The sequence below is a fragment of the Nycticebus coucang genome, chromosome 11, assembly GCF_027406575.1.
Source record: "Nycticebus coucang isolate mNycCou1 chromosome 11, mNycCou1.pri, whole genome shotgun sequence".
In the NCBI taxonomy this organism is placed as follows: Eukaryota; Metazoa; Chordata; class Mammalia; order Primates; family Lorisidae; genus Nycticebus; species Nycticebus coucang.
The window spans coordinates 57,899,914-57,917,299 of NC_069790.1; the positions used below are offsets into that span (position 1 = coordinate 57,899,914).

General features: G+C 36.4%; 1 protein-coding gene across 6 annotated transcripts in view; it reads left to right on the forward strand.

Moving 5' to 3' along the window:
* HEPACAM2 (HEPACAM family member 2) overlaps positions 1-16,968 on the forward strand; it is a 41,609-nt gene extending 24,641 nt beyond the window's left edge. For 5 of the 6 annotated variants that reach the window (XM_053553811.1, XM_053553813.1, XM_053553816.1 and 2 more), the window contains 6 exons: positions 7,737-7,862; positions 7,953-7,977; positions 8,073-8,110; positions 9,437-9,510; positions 13,038-13,147; positions 16,277-16,968. In XM_053553811.1, the coding sequence (XP_053409786.1) occupies positions 7,737-7,862; positions 7,953-7,977; positions 8,073-8,110; positions 9,437-9,510; positions 13,038-13,147; positions 16,277-16,280 (377 nt within the window). In that variant the 3' untranslated portion in view covers positions 16,281-16,968. The remainder of the gene's footprint in view (positions 1-7,736; positions 7,863-7,952; positions 7,978-8,072; positions 8,111-9,436; positions 9,511-13,037; positions 13,148-16,276) is intronic. The other variant, XM_053553817.1, reaches the window with a different exon arrangement.
* The last annotated feature ends 418 nt before the right edge of the window (positions 16,969-17,386 follow it).

Below are 17,386 nucleotides of genomic sequence, written 5' to 3' on the forward strand. Positions count from 1 at the left end.
CTCATTTGCCTTTGGGGCCCTTAAAATATGGCTATGCAATTGAGAAACTAAATTTTTGATCGTGTTTCATCTGTTTTAATTTTAATTTTAATGTAAATAGCCACATGTGTCTAATAGCTACAATGTCAGACTGCGCAGCTCTATAATCTTTACCTGACTTATATTTCATTTGCATAGTAGATAATAATATATTTCCCTTGTAGGCCCTCAAAGCATATGTGTACTTAGGAAGATAAAAATTTGACTCTTACTTATTTACTCATTACTTAGCACCTATTATAGGCCACATATTGGCATACATGAAAAAAATAATTCCTAGAACTAAGATTCATGTTTACAATCCTATATGGGTGGCAAAAACAAGTAAACAGCTATGGTACATTCTTTGTTTTCTATTTTACTAAGTTTTTAATAGTCACAACCAGCTTTTCACCCCAGTAGCTAACCAAGAGATAATTGTAAAGCAAGCCAAGAGTATAAAATATTTTTTGAATCACTCCATATATCACCTTAGACTTGTTCCTCATGCTCATTTCAATGAAAACCTGGCTATAATATGTAAACATGTAGTACAGTTAAGGCTTTTCCACTGCCTAAACTTTCTTCATTAATATTTAACCAAGATATTTTCATAATATTAGAAGTGAAGACCCCAATATTTGATTAAGATCTTATTACTAAGGTCTAAAGACAGCTACAGTCTTAATGCCAGATAACTGCCTTTTGCAAAATCTAAAAAACCTGTTCAACCTGTACAAAGACTGAGCATTTGTTATTATAGTAAATAAGAAGACCAGGTGCTTGTTTTTCAGAGGTATTCGTAGTTGTCAACATTAGTGACCTCTCTGTGGTTTTCAGGGCTATTTTCCAACTCCTAAATATTCACAGAACTGTAACTCAAACAGTGACAAAAAGATGAAGAAAATGAATAGGATCAATGTGTTTTGTTCAATATTTGATCTTTTCTAAGTTTCCAAGTGAATGGCTTTGTGAAGTGCAGATTAAGTGTACCTGAACCTACGGTCATAAATGACCATCCCCGTGACTATCAATTGCACACTGCTGATCATCCACTCTGGTGAACAAAGTATATTAAGATCTGTGGAGAATTCAAAATCATTTAGGAGGATGAGATACCTGATTTTGTGATATTCCCAGAATCAAGTTGGTATTTGGTGTAGCCAGAGTCAAGTTGTGTAAAATAGATGACCTTCTTTGTTTTTAATGAGACCAAAAAAAAAAATATATATATGGCCAATCAAAAAAGGAAAAAGCAGTCAAAGATGACTCCCAGGTCACAGACGTGGAAAGAAAATAATAAGGTCAGGAAATAATCAAAAGTTTTATTGGATATTTTCAGTGGGGATAGGAAAGCTGGAGAAAAATAACAATTAGCCCTGTGTTTTTCTGCCTGTGTAAGACTAGAGTGAATGATGACTTCCTCCTCTGTGGGCAATGATTCACACCTAATTTGATACATTGATTGACCTTTCGGTATCTCAGGGGAGATATCCTAAAGAAAACAGAGATAACACACAAAGTCACAGAGCTAGTAAGTAAATAAAATAATATCTGAATTCAAAGCTCTTGTTTTTAACCACTATACAAACCGTCTCCTTTGATGTAACTGAGAATACTGATGGGATTATGGTCTTTCTAAAACATATCTATAGACTTACACATAGCAAGGATAGCCTGTTTTTTCTCAGCACCTATCTAATTTAATGCTATATACATAGAGATACTCCGATTTTTCCATACCATGTGTATAATTTCACATTGAAGAGAAATTATGTAATATCTATAATCAAAAATAGTATCTATAGTATGTTTCAAGGACAGGATAGCTATTAAAATAGTAAATTAGCATTTGTATTTTGAAAAACAATTGATTTTATTACCTTAAATAATAAATTTAAGGCTTCCTTGAATGCAGATGTCCCCCATTCAAGTTTTACCTGAGCCTAAACTGCTATTATGACATGCAACATACGTAGAGAGAGGGAGGTGCCAAAAAGTGTATGCGTATCTTAAGAAAGGAAAAAATTATATTAAGATCGTAATAAGTCACGTTTGACTTCTGCAGTTACAAGAGACACAGGATACAGTATACAAGATAACAAAGGTTATTGGTGTATATATATGACAATTTTAGTACAGTTTTTCCTTCATAATAAAACTGCATTTTTCTTTTATATGTAGTCATAAAAACTGTATTAAAATTGTAATAGTCAATGTATGCTGATAACAAAAGATGAATACAAGTCACAGTTGAGCACCTCCTGTAATTGCAGAAGTCAATGTACATTAATGAAAAAGTTGATAGAAATGTAGTCATCTGATAAGAATTCAAATGTTCACATTTAATGAAAGCAATCAAATTTATAGAGTTCCTGAGGGCCACATGGGCATAGTTTGAGGTTTAGCCATAATAGAAATGTTTTGAATTCGTATGTGATCCTGAGAAATCTACCATTTTTTTGTAATTATTTATGTTCCATATCATTTCAGAAAGAAGTGAATAGGAAAAAGACCTAAGGCAGGAAATTGAATTTACTAATTCTTTCTATCTATCTAGAAATTAATCAAGGCAAGGCCTCCAGGAGATGTAATTCATTTTAGGCCACTGGAGATAACTGAAATAGAACTACAACCCTGACATCCAGACTCAGGTGACATCTGCATGACATCCAGCATGTCATGAGTATGACCTGTCAGGTGGAGTGTGGAAATAGCACACTTCAATATGGCACCTTCATGTCCATGGGGATATGAATCAGCTGCCATAATCAGTGAACAGATTGGGTGAGAGAGATCTCAGGACTTCATTTTAATCTAGAAATAGATACACTGACTGGTAGCATATGGCTGTCCTATTGAGTACAGTTTCTCAAACAGCAGGGCTGCGATACCATGGATACCACACCTCTTGCCCATATTTGCAGTTAACATGTTATTCCATTTTATTTGTTTGCCTAAGGAGGGGGCAAATAGCATTTGCACTAGGGCTTTGGCAAATGAGTCAATCAAGTTTAAATAATGGAAGAATGGCATGTTATGACTAAAAAATAGTGTAAACTCTCTGAAAGGAGAAAGAAGGGAGCTCTAGCAAGTGTCCCAAACAGCATTAGGGAATCTATTCGTTCTCTATGGCAATAGGGTCAGAATTTCCCTGTTGCCTTATTTTCAAGTTGAGATTCTGGAAGTTCATCTCCCCAAACCACACTTGTCTAGGGCTGAGACCACAGCAACTGCTCCCCTTTATTTGATGCTTGACACATTTGGCATGTGGGAAGGGAACAAATTTCAAAGGCTAGACCTTGCGAACGTTGTGTGTGCTGGGATAGAGGAGCACTGTCGAGAGAAGAGAGAGAAGGCTCGGAGGAAAGGGGGCCTACCAAGAAAGACCATTTGTCCTGAGAGAAAGATTATCCCTATTCTTCATTCTCCATGGGAAGGAATCCTGGACTTTGCCAGTCAAGGTTTTGGGCTGACAGCGTTGGTCATAACAGCGAGGTTCCCTGATGTAGGGTAAACAGAGGCTGTGGGGGAAGGAAAGAGGCAACAAGGAAGGAGGCTAAAGAAGTGAGAAGGAATGAGGGGGAGGGGAAAGTGTAGGCTCCTCTGCAAGAGAGAACATGCAAATAAGGTCATTTTAGTAAATATCAAAAGGGACAAAAAGTTAAATATGTCTTATCTAGCACAAAACATCCAGTCATTGAATATTAAAGCTGTCATGAGACTTCAGAATCATGGCAGTGTCTGGTAAATGGCTGACGTACATCAGAGTGAAACTTCACCACTAGAATGAGAAATGGTCTGAAATAATACTTATTAGCATATTTTCACGCTTAAGAGGAAAAAAGCAACTGAGACTACCTGAATTATTTTTTTGCAGTCTCACATAGTAAACCACATTGCAGAAACTTGAATAGAATAAATTAATATTCAATTCTTTTTGGAGGGGTCAGGGGTTATTGAATTTTGGTGAAGGCAATCTGACTATTATAATAAGAAAGGAAAAAGTTGAAGCACATGATGACTGGTGTCAGAGAGGATTGGAAGAAAAACTGATATAAGAGAGCCTACCTGCCAATTGCAAAAATCATTCTTTGACCACAGATTTACAGGAACAAAATTGAACTTGGAGTCAGAAAAAAAGCTATACCCAATCTCAATTCTAGGACTTACTACTGACTGTCATGAATGTTTTAGTTTCACTGGGACTATTTCTTTATCTATACCTATAAAGAGTGCTATAAATTATTTTTATTTTCATTATTACTGATGTGATATAGTTATACCCAGTAAATGGGAAACAAATGTACATTTGATTTTATATGCACATAAGGCTTGTATATTTAATTGTGCATTATCTGAAAATTTCCATAGTTTTGATTTAATTTGGATTAATCAGAATTTTATTTTATTCCTCTGTTATTCTCTAATTGCTTGTTAGTTATACATTTTTATTTGTCCCTTAGACTTTAGGGATTAAAACATTCTGACCAATGTGGATACCTCTACCACTGACAGCTCCCATCTTCTTCCATGATGCAAGAATAAACTCCACTCAATATTAAGGATGGGAAATCTAAGACTCCAGGACTCAAATTTGAATGTAGCAATGTATGCTTACAATTCCATGCTCTTTCTACCACTCTCAGTTGGCTATTACGCATGAAACAGAAATCCTTCCCCAAATTAAGCCCAAATCTGTTTGGTTCTACTAATTGGAGCTACAACAAATGAATCAAATCCTTTCCCTATATGATGATATCTCAATTGTTTGATAAAACTCTTACATCCTGAGAATGCTCTTCTTCAGATCTAACACGCCCAGAGTATTTTATTGTTCTTAATATGACTGTTTCCCAGATTCTCTGCTATCCTGAAAGCTCAACAAAAATTAGTCATTTTCACTTTTAAACTATGAATTTAGAAAGATCCATACTCTGCTGTGGTTGTCAGTAACATGAAGGCAAATAGAATGCTCTCTGAAACACTAGCAGTGATTTAAAAAAAAAAAAAAAGCAAATAATGAAGAAAAATCAATACAATATAACAAAAAATAGAATGGAAAGGTATAAGATAAAGCGTATGATTTTGGGCACCACTTTTTTTAGCAAGTGAATTTCGTATTACTTCATTTCAGATCTGATATTAAAATCAAGTGATGCTTTACTAAGAAGAATGTGTTTCAACTCCAACCTGGTTAATACAAAAGATACACATCCTTTGTATCAGTAAAACATATGACTAATATATGTACCATATATATGTGTATATGTGCAGTTTTTTGAGACTGAATTATTACCATGGCACTGGATATAGTGTCCCATTCACAAAATAAACTCTGTGTAAACCTCTATGTCTGTCCTAAATCATAGTGTATTTGAGTAAGAACTTAGAAGACCAGTCACTATTACCTCCTCATTTTACTAATATGAAAATCAAAATCCTGAGAGTTAAGTGGCTCATACAAAGTCAGGCAGCTCTTAGAAAGAACAAACCTATGAAGCAGGAACACAATATCCCTCCTCCCCCCAAAAAAGGGGCAGAGTAAGACCTCATAAAAAGATATCCCAAGTGCTTAAGTAGTTCCAAACTAAAAACTCTCTAACAGTGGAAGAACATGAATTATTCTACAACTGATTATCACAGAGAAAAGAAGAAAATAAATCATTCTAATAAATTTTATGATGTCCTAATCTACATTTAGAATCAATAAAATGACATTCTGGTTCATTTTAAACCACCTTACAATTATTACTTCCATCCAAGGCTTAAAAGGGTTTAATTTAAAATCTGTTTAGAGGCAATAAATATCACACAGTGATTACAATTCCATAGAATAACACTTTAAGAATGTAATTATTTGAATGCATATCAGAAATTTATAAACTTCCCATCAGAAATAGTGAAAAATTTTGATAATGAAAAATAGCCTAGTTTAATTCTGTGAGTCACAGGGAATAGCGGAACAGTGTTATATGAGGAAATTAGAAGAGATAACATGGGTTCCATGACTGGTTTACTAGAATTTGCTATTTATAATCTATACTACATTATGAAAAGATTATGGGAAAATTAAAAAATAAAAGTATTCCAGATGGAAAATCCAGAAGAGTGTATTTAGGTCCTTACTGAGAGGAGGGAACAGATTAAGCTTCTTGTTTATCTTGGGTGCTGGAGACCTCAACAGAAGTTTTAGGGTGAAATACAACAGGGTGCAGGCTGTTATTTATTTCAGAGCTGAGCAGGCACCATGTTTTTCAGCACACATAGATTCTCTGGGCTGTTCTCCACCACTACAGAAGAAATGGCATCACAAGACTTTCATTCCAACATTAATCTGGACTGCTATGATTCATTTCCACTTCAATATCTGATTCACAAGATAATGTGAAAGACATCTGTTACTTGAATTTGTGGGAGGTTACAACTACTTCCTGGTGTATATATTAGTTGTGTGACTAAACATATCATCATCTGGAGCTGGGATCTTAACATAGCCACAGTTAATAAGTTGTGTTAAATAATGTCAGAGAGGCAAGGTGTGGTGACTCCCACTTGTAATTTCAGCACTTGGAAGGCCAAGGTAGGAGGATTGGTTGAAGCCAGGAGTTTGATACAAATCTAGGAAAGAAAAATAAAATAAAATAAAAAAGTAAAGTTGAGCATGGTAGTGCCTGTAGTCCTGGCTGCTCAGGAGGCTGAGATAGGAGAATCACTTGAGCCCAGGAGTTCGAGCCTGTACTAAGCAATGATCCTTCCACTGCACTACAACTGGGGGAAGAGGAGAGACCTTGTCTCTAAAATAATAACAATAAAATAACATTAAAGAAAGGCAACATTAAGGGTTAAGAGCCCAAGGCACATCTGGACTCTACGACTTACAATATGAGCGACTTTGGGCAAACCTCAACTTCCTCACCCACAAGAGGGGATGATAAAACGATCCCTCTCTAACAAGATTGTTGTAGAGATTCGGTGAGTTAATATGTATCATCCACAGAGCCTGACATATTATCAGCACTCAGCAGATGTTAGTTATTAGCACCATATTTTATTAGTGTTTAAAAAGGGAGTGAGTTACAAAACCAAATGAATTTTAGTCGTTAGATTGGACTTCAAATATGTTATTGAAAATCACACAATCTTATTTTAAGGATTGACATTTCTTTATTGATCAAACATTGGTAAAGTAGGTTTGAAATGAACATCTCCACTATCACAACTTTAATGATATACCATCTCCCTAGAAAATTTACCTACTTGAATTATAATAAACGAGTGAAATGGAAGGAGAGAGAGACGGGGATGCAGAGATGATGACATGAAACAGATCTACGTTAAGGTGCCAAACACAATTGAGAAGTGTGACAGGAGCTATTTGCTACCTCTGGTACATCCTATCAGTGTTATCATCCTAGATAGCTCTCTCTGTTTCTAATCATCCAATCACAACTATCTCTAGGGACATGGTTCTCATAATTCTAGTGTATGTTCGTATGTTCTAAAATAAATGCTTTCTTTCCATATGGCCTCTCTCTCTCTCTCTCCACCCTCCTCTCTATATATACACATATGTACACATATGTGTGTATATATATTTTTATACATGTTATATATATGTATATTTGCAATAGTGTCTCATTTAAGATAAATCATTAAAAAGTCAAATTATATACTGTAGTCATTTATCACTAAGAATATATTTGTCTTGAATTTAGGCTTGGAGAAGCTTGCACAAAAAGGGAAATCATTGTCCCCTTTAGCAAGCATAACTGGAATATCGTTATTTTTGATTATATCCATGTGTCTTCTCTTCCTATGGAAAAAATATCAACCCCACAAAGGTATGTTAAAATTAGCAAAACTGTTTTGAACATTTTGTATATGTGTTCTAAAAAGAACCTTACTGTGGTTTCTTTCTCTCTTGATTTTAGTTATAAAACAGAAGCTAGAAGGCAGGTAATGCATATGTTTCTATGAAAATCATTTTTTTTCTCTTGAACGCTTTTTCCTTAGTTATTCTCTCTAACATAAATACCTATTTATCTTCTCAGGCCAGAAACAGAATACAGGAAAGCTCAAACATTTTCAGGTAATGGCCAGGCTGAAAAGGGCTATTATCAATGTTAACGTAAGTTAATTAATATTGCTGATATTAATTATTATATATAACATGTTTTTAATGTAATAGAATCAATATAAGCTAAAATTGATATAACACTAGCAATCCCTTGCCTTTGAACAGAGCCTTCATTCTACAAAGTGCTAGCCCTTATATTGGTTTAAGTCACACAGGTTTGTGACTTAACAGAGTGGAAGGCATTCTCTCAACTTCACTTTATAGGCAAGAGAACTGAGGATTGTAGAGATTAAATCACTTGCCCAGAGTCACTGAGTTCTACCTAATCCCTTGATCCTATTATTACTGTTTTGAAAATGCCAAAGAGTTCTCTCACTTTAATTCCTAAGGTAGATTAAATGCTGGCAGTTCCATCCCAAAGAGCAGAGCAAAGGGAGGTTTGATAGGGACCAGTGCTGCTTCCTTGTCCACATTGTAACCCTCACTGCCTTCAGTATTGACTGTCCTGATTTCTTGTATGTTAACAATGGAGCTTTTGCTCAGGCCATGGACTCACAGGGAGTTAGGTTTCAGTTCCATATGTGCTGCTTTCCCCTTATGTCACCTTGGGGAAATTTTTTTTTTTGACCTCAACTTCCTCATCTATTTAATAATAGAGATAAAAACTTCCCCCTAGTGCTGTTATGACAATTAAATAAAATGGTATAGGCAGAGTGCCTAATATGAAGTCTGGATGGTTAATAAATGTGAGTCTTCTTCCTCTTATCTAGCCCTTCCTCACAAATGGCAGAATGTCATTGCTGGGAAGAGCCCCTCCAAACATCTGGTTCCTTCCAGCCAGCTCTCCCCCCAGCATTCTGTGATGAGAGTAGATGATATTGATATGGATACTGTCTTGTAATGCCTTTTGTATGTATGGGAAGCTACAGTTCTTTATTTGTTCTTTTGCATTCTGGTGGTGTCAGTTAGATCTAGCAGGGTTCAGTATATACTATGTGTGGGTCAAGGGCTGCTGTGACCTCTAGGCGGAAGCCTTGGTGTCCACAAGTCTCTGGTAACCGAGAGTAACAAAGGCCAAGCCTGCCCACACGTGTGTATTTGAATATATAACATGCTGTCCTCAGTTTGTTCCAACTTGGTTTTGAGTCTCAGCTTCAGTAGGAATGATTTCTAACACTGCTTAATGGTAATGTGACTATAGGGGACTGGGAAATGTTAAATTGATTTTGTATACATACCACTTAAGGCCAATAATAAAAATAAGTTTCTAAAAGGCTTTTAAAATACAATATACATAAAGGCATTTGGTTTGTAAGTAGCATTTGTTTTACATTTCAGGCCACGAAGATGCTCTGGATGACTTCGGAATATATGAATTTGTTGCTTTTCCAGATGCTTCTGGTGTTCCCAGGGTTGGTTTTCCTAGTGGCTGATTAACCAAGAAGTAGTATTCTGCTTCACCAGAGGTGTAAGCAGCATTCATTCAGCACTTGGGAAGTGTGGTCAAATGGCTGCACTGCCCATTACTGCATTAAGCAGTGTTGACTTACTCTCTAATGAATGGCATTGTTGGATCTGGGGAGCTAACTCATCTTTCTCAGCCTTTATAAGTAAGGCTAACATAATAAGGGAGTTGTCCTAGTTCATAAACATTCTTTTTTTTTTTTTTTTGAGACAGAGTCTCACTATGTTGCCCTGGGTAGAGAATTGTGGCGTCACAGCTCACAGCAACCTCAAACTTTTAGGCTTAAGCGATTCTCTTGCCTCAGCCTTCCAACTGGAACTACAGGCACCCACCACAACACCTGGCTATATTTTGTTGCACTTGTCATTGTTGCTTAGCTGGCTGAGCTGGGTTTGAACCCGCCAGCCAGCCTCTGTGTATGTGGCTGGCGCCATAACCATTGTGCTGCGGGTGCTGAGCCCATAAACATTCTTTACCAGATAATTTCAGTGAAGAGAGAACTAACTAGGTTGAAGGGTCAAGAGAACTGAATAAATAGAAGATCACAAAGCCTGGTTTAAGTCATCCCTCAGCATTTGGGTGACTGCAGCCCTTCAGATTATGGAACTCTCTCTATTCCTCAGTTTCTCCTTTACATTCCCTACATAATCTCTTAATGACATTGGTCATACCCTTGAAGGGACTTCATGTTCTTCAAAAGGAAGTTACCATATAGACCCAAAGTAAACTGAATAATACCTCCCCTCTTACTCCTCCCTGAAAAGGAGTAAGGGCGGAATAAGGGGGGGGAGCTATTATTCAGTTCAAGTCATTTTTTTGGTCTGAAAAAAAAATCACTTTTAAAGCAATTAGTTTTGTTTAATAGACATGCAGAATATTTCTTAGAGCTAATCGACTCTTTAGCACGTCTATAGATTTGTATAAGACCGCTTTTTCCTCTGCTTTCCTGTGAAAGTCTACTTAAGGACGCTGCCATAAAGGGATTATTTGCTTCCGGACATTATCATTTCCATAATGTTAAAGAACTACAGTAGAATCTTTGTAGTTGACCCCCCAAAGAACTGTAACCAACTGGTCAACATGCAGAGGTGGTCAACATGTCCAGGTTATGAAAATTAGGTCAACTTAGAAGGAAGCATTCAATGTAAGAACATGGTCAACTGTGGAGATACTACTGTATTTGCTGTGAGGAAATGATTATGTCACTTGTTCAGAGAATTCTTTCAATATGTTAGGTTCACCCAGCAAGTTTCCTGGCCACAGACTTGTATATCAGAAATGCCATGCGAGTAATGGAAAGGGATTGATTTGATTTCATCCTCCCTAAGGGTGAATCAGTAGCATGAGTGCCCACATTGTCACAGATAGAGGGGAGAACTGCCCTGCAATGGCTCTGCAAGTCCCTATTCAGTCTCGGCAGGACTGGCTCACCATGCACTTCCACAACCAAAAAGACAAAAAAAAGAAAATGTTAGATCAATTATTTCAAACAGCTTCTCATGATGGCAGAAAGCACCCTTCTAAGATGTGGCTTCAAATGGAAGAGCAGGAAACTGAAGACTTAAGGAGACTTAAAATTGAATATTTGAAGTAAAGAATTTCTTTATTTAAAATACACACCTTTTACTCCTAGGAATTCATTGGAAAAAGAGGAAGATGTGTGTAAGAAACTTTAAATTTAGCCTTATGACTAATCAATACTCAGATTTGAGGCTTTATTGGGAAGAAATCAATTGGATCTATACTAAAAACTTGAAGCAGAGCATTGGGTGGTTTAATTACACGCCAGAGACCCTGTTTATTTCTGCTGTAAAAGAATAACCTGATTTGGAGCCATGCGTGTCTTCGAAGCTGACAACTCCTGAGGAATTTGCCGAGGTTCTTAATTGGCCATGCCAGGTGCTGTGGGAAGAAGTGAGAAATTGAAACCAACAAGCTAAGGGTGAAGAGGAGGAGGCGGCACAGGAGGAGGATGGAGACACCTGGAGGCGGATCTGCATGAGAGGAAGCAGAATGGCAGTCATGTGGGAAGATGAGCAGCCAGACAGCAGCCTTGAGAGGAAAAGAAAGGGCAAGACTAAATAAAACCAAGATGTCAAAGTTGAAGTTAAGAAGGGAAACAAATTAAATTACTAACTTTTTGAGTTTTAAAAATAAAAATAATCTCTTGCCTTGCTGTGGTAAGGCTACAAATGGACCAACTTCCTCTCTCCATCTGTTGTACATTTCACTGCTGTGCACTTAGCACCTCTTTCAAGAGCTGGACAGAAGGCAATTGCATGCAATGAGCTTATTTATTTTTCACAGCTCTAATATTAGATAAGTTAGTGATTTATTATTTCACAGCTCTAATATTAGATTAGGTAAGTTAGAGATCATCTGTAGATTGCTTTTCCCATAGGGCGCTGAACCTGCGGCCTCAAGGTCATCTGTGAGTCTCCAAATCCCCAAGCACTGCCCCTGGATTGAATCCAGACTTCACAGAACAACAAATCCCTTTATTAAAAGGATTTGTTCTGTAACATTTAGATTTGGTCAAAAGGCTGCACTCAAGGATTCAGAAGGTCACTTGTGGACCTCTACACAAAATAGGACAAATCATATATAATCGTGCTTCCCATGAGAGCTTTAGCAGGTGGAATGGAAATGGATGATTGCTAGAAAAACGTAAAAAAACAGATGTTCTTAAAAATCCGGCAAGTCAAGCTGGCATAGAGAATTCCTCAGATTTATCAAGGGCAAAGAGTCCTCTAGGTGGCGCTGTGTAAATATGAAGGCCTGAAAGTGAAAACAACACTGGGAATAAAGAAGAAAACCAGGCTTTGCCTAAGAAATTGGAAGGCAGTGTTGACAGGAAGAAAGAAGTTATGAAATAGCAGGAATGCGCATTAATAAAACATAAATACAAGTTTCAGTAAAATACATGTTGGTTTTTATCAGCCATAGATACACTACTTTTCTTTCCACATTCATTCAAGTTTTAGTTTTTTAGAGCTCATTGCTACATTCAAACCAAAACATCTCCCCTTGTATGTTCTTTATTTCTTGTTTTAGCTCACTTCAATATGATGAGGGATTTGGGCTGTACATTCTTCTTTCTTTTAAGCCACCCTTATACACGTAACTAGCAAGTAGAGTCAAAAGGTAATTGAGATATAGGAGATAATAATTTCTCCTCGTTTGCTATTTTTTCTAGTACATTTCCATTGCAGTACTGCCAGCTTTCTTCTTAAATGAAGAAAAAAAAAAACAATAGTTTTGTCAAGTTCTCCCTCTTCTGACCTTGTAACTATGCTGCTGCACAAACTCTCATAGGGTAAGTGCAGCAAGGAGGAAATAACATTCTAGGGATGATGAACAATTATAATTCTCTAATCATCACTACTACTGCCAGTTGTTTTCAATTATGCACCATAATGAAAATACTATTTACTAGTCTCATGCTAATTTGTTGTAATGTGCCACGTTTTCTAGATGCAAAGTAGACCTGTTCCAGCCTCTGATGGTGTATCAGGGCGAGATCTACACAGTACAATTTATGAAGTTATTCAGCACATCCCTGCCCAACAGCAAGACCCTCCAGAGTAAGTATGGATCTGCATTTGATGGTTCTGTAGAAGGGCTCAGCATGTAGCCTCTGCCTTTCCCAGAATTTATTGAAAGGCTTAGAAGAAAAATATTAAAACAAGAAATTATAGCTTCTGTACATATGAACACACTTCCCTACCTGAAAATAATTTTGAGAAATAAAACAGGCAAACTCATAACCATCTTCTGGGCCATGTGCTTGGGCCAGTGGACTAGTCGCAGAGCTGTAGAATTGACTCTCTGTTCCCTACCTTTCTCCCCCCTCACAGTGTTTCTCCCAAGAAATCCTCACATCTGGGAATGTTCAGGCCAGTTCCTAAGCCATGTTGATTATAAAATGATTTTTCAGTGGCTATGGTAGTTTTTAAAGCAATGACGATCTGTTAATCTGTCACTAAAACAAAACAAAACAAACCTACAACACAGTAAGCATCAAACGCCCAACTTCTTGCACTTGAAAGCAGTTTATTCCCCAAATAATTAGAACCGTGGTGAGGACTGGCTTCTTACCCAGAGAGGACAAAACCTGTGCTGAGGCCAAAGCTAGGAAACTAGTCATCCAGCTAAGTTCAAAGTTGCCCCTGAGAAGTCTCCCTCTCTTTCCTGCCTTGGAGAAACTCAGCCTACAGTCTTTCAAAATAATGAAATGAACTTTTTTTTGTAGGCTCTAGCTGCCTGAGGCATAACCACCACAAACCATCTTCCATCATTTCTTTATTTGTCATTTATTGACTTTGAAAAGAACATCAATAACCACACATAAAAACTTCCCCCCTGGCAAAAGAAACAGTTCCAGCAAAGTAATTCATGCACACCTCTGGGCAAATATCAAAAGTAACAGCTAGAAGTGAATGAATGCATGGGAAATCATCTTAGAGGGAGGAAATCCAGTCCCAGGAGGTTTATGTAGTCATTTAAGGGCTAAGTAAGTGGCAAAACCCTTCAAAGAATACCAATAGAGAAAATTTACCTGGAGTCAGATATATTACAAACAAACCCCAGTGGAGCTAGGAACTTCTGGTTTGAACAAAAAAAAAAAAATGCATTATATTACAAACCTAATAGAACGCAATAGTGTAGTGGGATTACTTTATGATAGTTTAAAAATGAAAACTTTCTAAAATGATATCTAACCTTCTTTACTGTCTGTAACAGAAAGTTAGGGAAAATTTTTCTTTATTAAATATAAGGCCTGAAAAGAAGTTTAATTAAAAAAATTATATTATTTAAATTCATTTATTTTTCTGTATATCCTTTGTTCTAAGTAAATATTTTTCACACAGAATGCAAACAACCCAAACAAAAATTTGAGGTTTACCTTTTAAGGTTCCCAAGGATGAAATAAATGTTAAGTCAAATTGTGAATATGGCAGCTAATTTCAGAACACAGAAGAAAATGATTGGATTGTTTTTGCATGTCAAAAAAACTGATTCTCTAAAAAAAAAAAAAGAATCACATCTGATAATCTGATACTTTCCAGACATTGATTTCTTGAGAATATAAAAGTTTATCTCAGAAGTAAATTTTGGAGGTTGAAAATAAAGTAGAGGCTTGGCTAAAGTAGCTCAAGCGGCTAAGGCGCCAGCCACATACACCAGAGCAAGCAGATTCGAATCCAGCCCCGGCCTGCCAAACAATGACCACTACAACCAAAAAATAGCCAGGCATCGTGGCAGGCACCTGTAGTCCCAGCTACTCGGGAGGCTGAGGCAAGAGAATTGTTTAAGCCCAGGAGTTGGAGGTTACTGTGAGCTGTGACGCCACAGCACTTTACCCAGAGCGACAGTTTGAGGCTGTCTCAAAAAAAAGAAAAGAAAGTAGAAATGCTCTTTTTCTAGACTATAATGGACTATTCAAAACTGCCATTGAGGACATGCCCCTTCCTTAGAAAGGCAGTCAGCCCCAGGTCACCATCTCTCAGGCTCCAACCCAACCTCAGTGACGACCTGACTCCCAGGAGCTCTCTTCTCGCCTCCTTCTTCCCTGTCTTCTCTGAGTCTCTTTTTTGTTTGTTTCTCTGCCCACGTCTTTGTCTTCCACTGGCTCTCTCTTCTTTTCTGAGTCTCCCTGCTCTTTTCCTCTGTTTTATCTGTAAGACTGTCTCCCTTCTGTCTAATATCCTTTTTAAAATTTTCCTTCTCTGTCTGCCAACATTTTTTAAAGTATTATTTCTTGGTGTACAGATTTGTGTTACCTATTCTAAATTTTAAAAATGAATAAGTAGAAGGTTTTCTTTTTCTTCATGAAAAACTGTTTTGCACTTATTTTATTTGCAGTGAATCCACCAACATTTTCAGGGACATTTACCAAGTGCTAGGGGGAGAGATTAAATAAGACTCATTCTTTTAAGGATTTCATAGTTTGCTGGGCTTATTTTAACTAAAGACTAGTTATTCTTGGTAAAATAAATATTCCTTAATACAGCCTAAAAACACAGAGACCATTTTTCTTCCCTGATTCTCTATGGTTTTAATTCTCTAGGTCCTATTAAATTTGAAGACAAGTGTATGAATACTACAGTATTACATGTGGTTAGTGAGTATCTCCTGTCTCTCATTCCCAAAGTGAATATTCCAGTACTAGGGAAAGAATTCTAACTTCTTTCTTTTACGTGTATTTGACAATCACTTTTGAGGTAGGAAGGACAGCCAAACAATTTTATTATTTGGCTCTTAGACTATTCTAACATTGTTATTTTCTTGACTACATGTGCTATTACCTAACTGGACTGGTGTTTAACAAATTAGTAAATTACTCTGTGTTCATATTCTAGTACTAAGCCCAATTATTTATTTATTGAACTTACGGCTGCATTATTTCAATATCGTCTGTTGACATCATTATTCTTATTGGGGTTTGTTTTCAACTCGAAGCTGACTGTTACCATCTTGAAAACAGAATATTCAAGTAAGTAAACCTTTAGTTTCAAAAGGAAATTATCTAGAAAATTTAATGATTGCTTACTCTTTATATTTATTGTTTGATAAATGTAACTTCCTTGAACCAGTTGAAACATTCATGTTATTTGCAGCTCTGGAAAGGAATAAAAGAATTTAAGGTACTGTTACCTGTAGACTTGAAAACCTATAGAGTGGTTTACGTATCTTGTGTATCTCTTCACCAGGTGAGCTTTTGTGGGCAAAGCAGTCCACTGGAGTGAAATAATGAAGGAACATTTTGAGGAAAAGCAGCAGAAATGTATATTCATCTGGAATCAGTGAAGACATCAAGTTCATTACCTCTCACTCATTAGTCTTCTCAAGAGCAAGGTAGAGGCACTTATGAAAATTAGACTGTCGGCTTTCCAGCATAAATGTGATGTCTTGTGCAAGAGAGGAAAATGGTATGGAAATACTTCTCAATGCACAGTCTTTATCATGCTGTGAGAAAGAAAAGGACAGGACGGGGCTTTCCAATTCCTCGTTTTATATCCAATTTCTCTGAAAGGCCTATTTAATTCTAATCTACACTTTCACTTTCATCAACATTGACACTATCCTATCTCACCTACAAATGTGGAAACTTTACACTTGTACATTTTCAAGCAGGCTTTGTTTCACTAAATTCTCTTTACTGTTAAATTGCTATATTTATTTTTTATTTTATTCCCAAATTTATATCTTGTTATTTGTACCACAAAATAATAGGATGGTTGTTACAAGATAAGGACTGTGCCTTCGCTCCTTGGCTGTTGATCACCAGTGGTGTTTTTGAGAAGACTTGTAAAACACATGAGGAAATGATTTATTAAAGTCTTGTCTTTATTTTTGTTCAAGGAAAGAAGGATTCGAATAAATTATTCTGTCTTTGCTTTTATGTGACCTTCATTCTTTGTCTTAAAGTCAATAGAATAGGATTTTTTTATCCTTATTTTCCGATGTGCACTAAAGTCTAGATTATAGATAACTATTAAAGTAAGAATCTTGCTCTCTCATGGCCTATTATTTTATGCAGAAGAAAAGAAATCCTAAAAAATAGAAATTGTTTTCTAAAATGTTTCAAGAGAACCACTGTATTTATAATGTTCCACCTGTATTTTCATAAAAGTATACAGTAAAAGGAAAATTAAAACTTAAGTCCCACAGCTCCTGTCTAATCTTCTCTCTCTACTACCCTTAATATATTTTTCTATTGGAAAGGTCAGTCAATTCTACTACAAATATTTTCCTGTGCATTTAGTAAACAGCCAACCAACAAACAAACAAAAAAAAAAAAAACCGTACTTGATCTGATT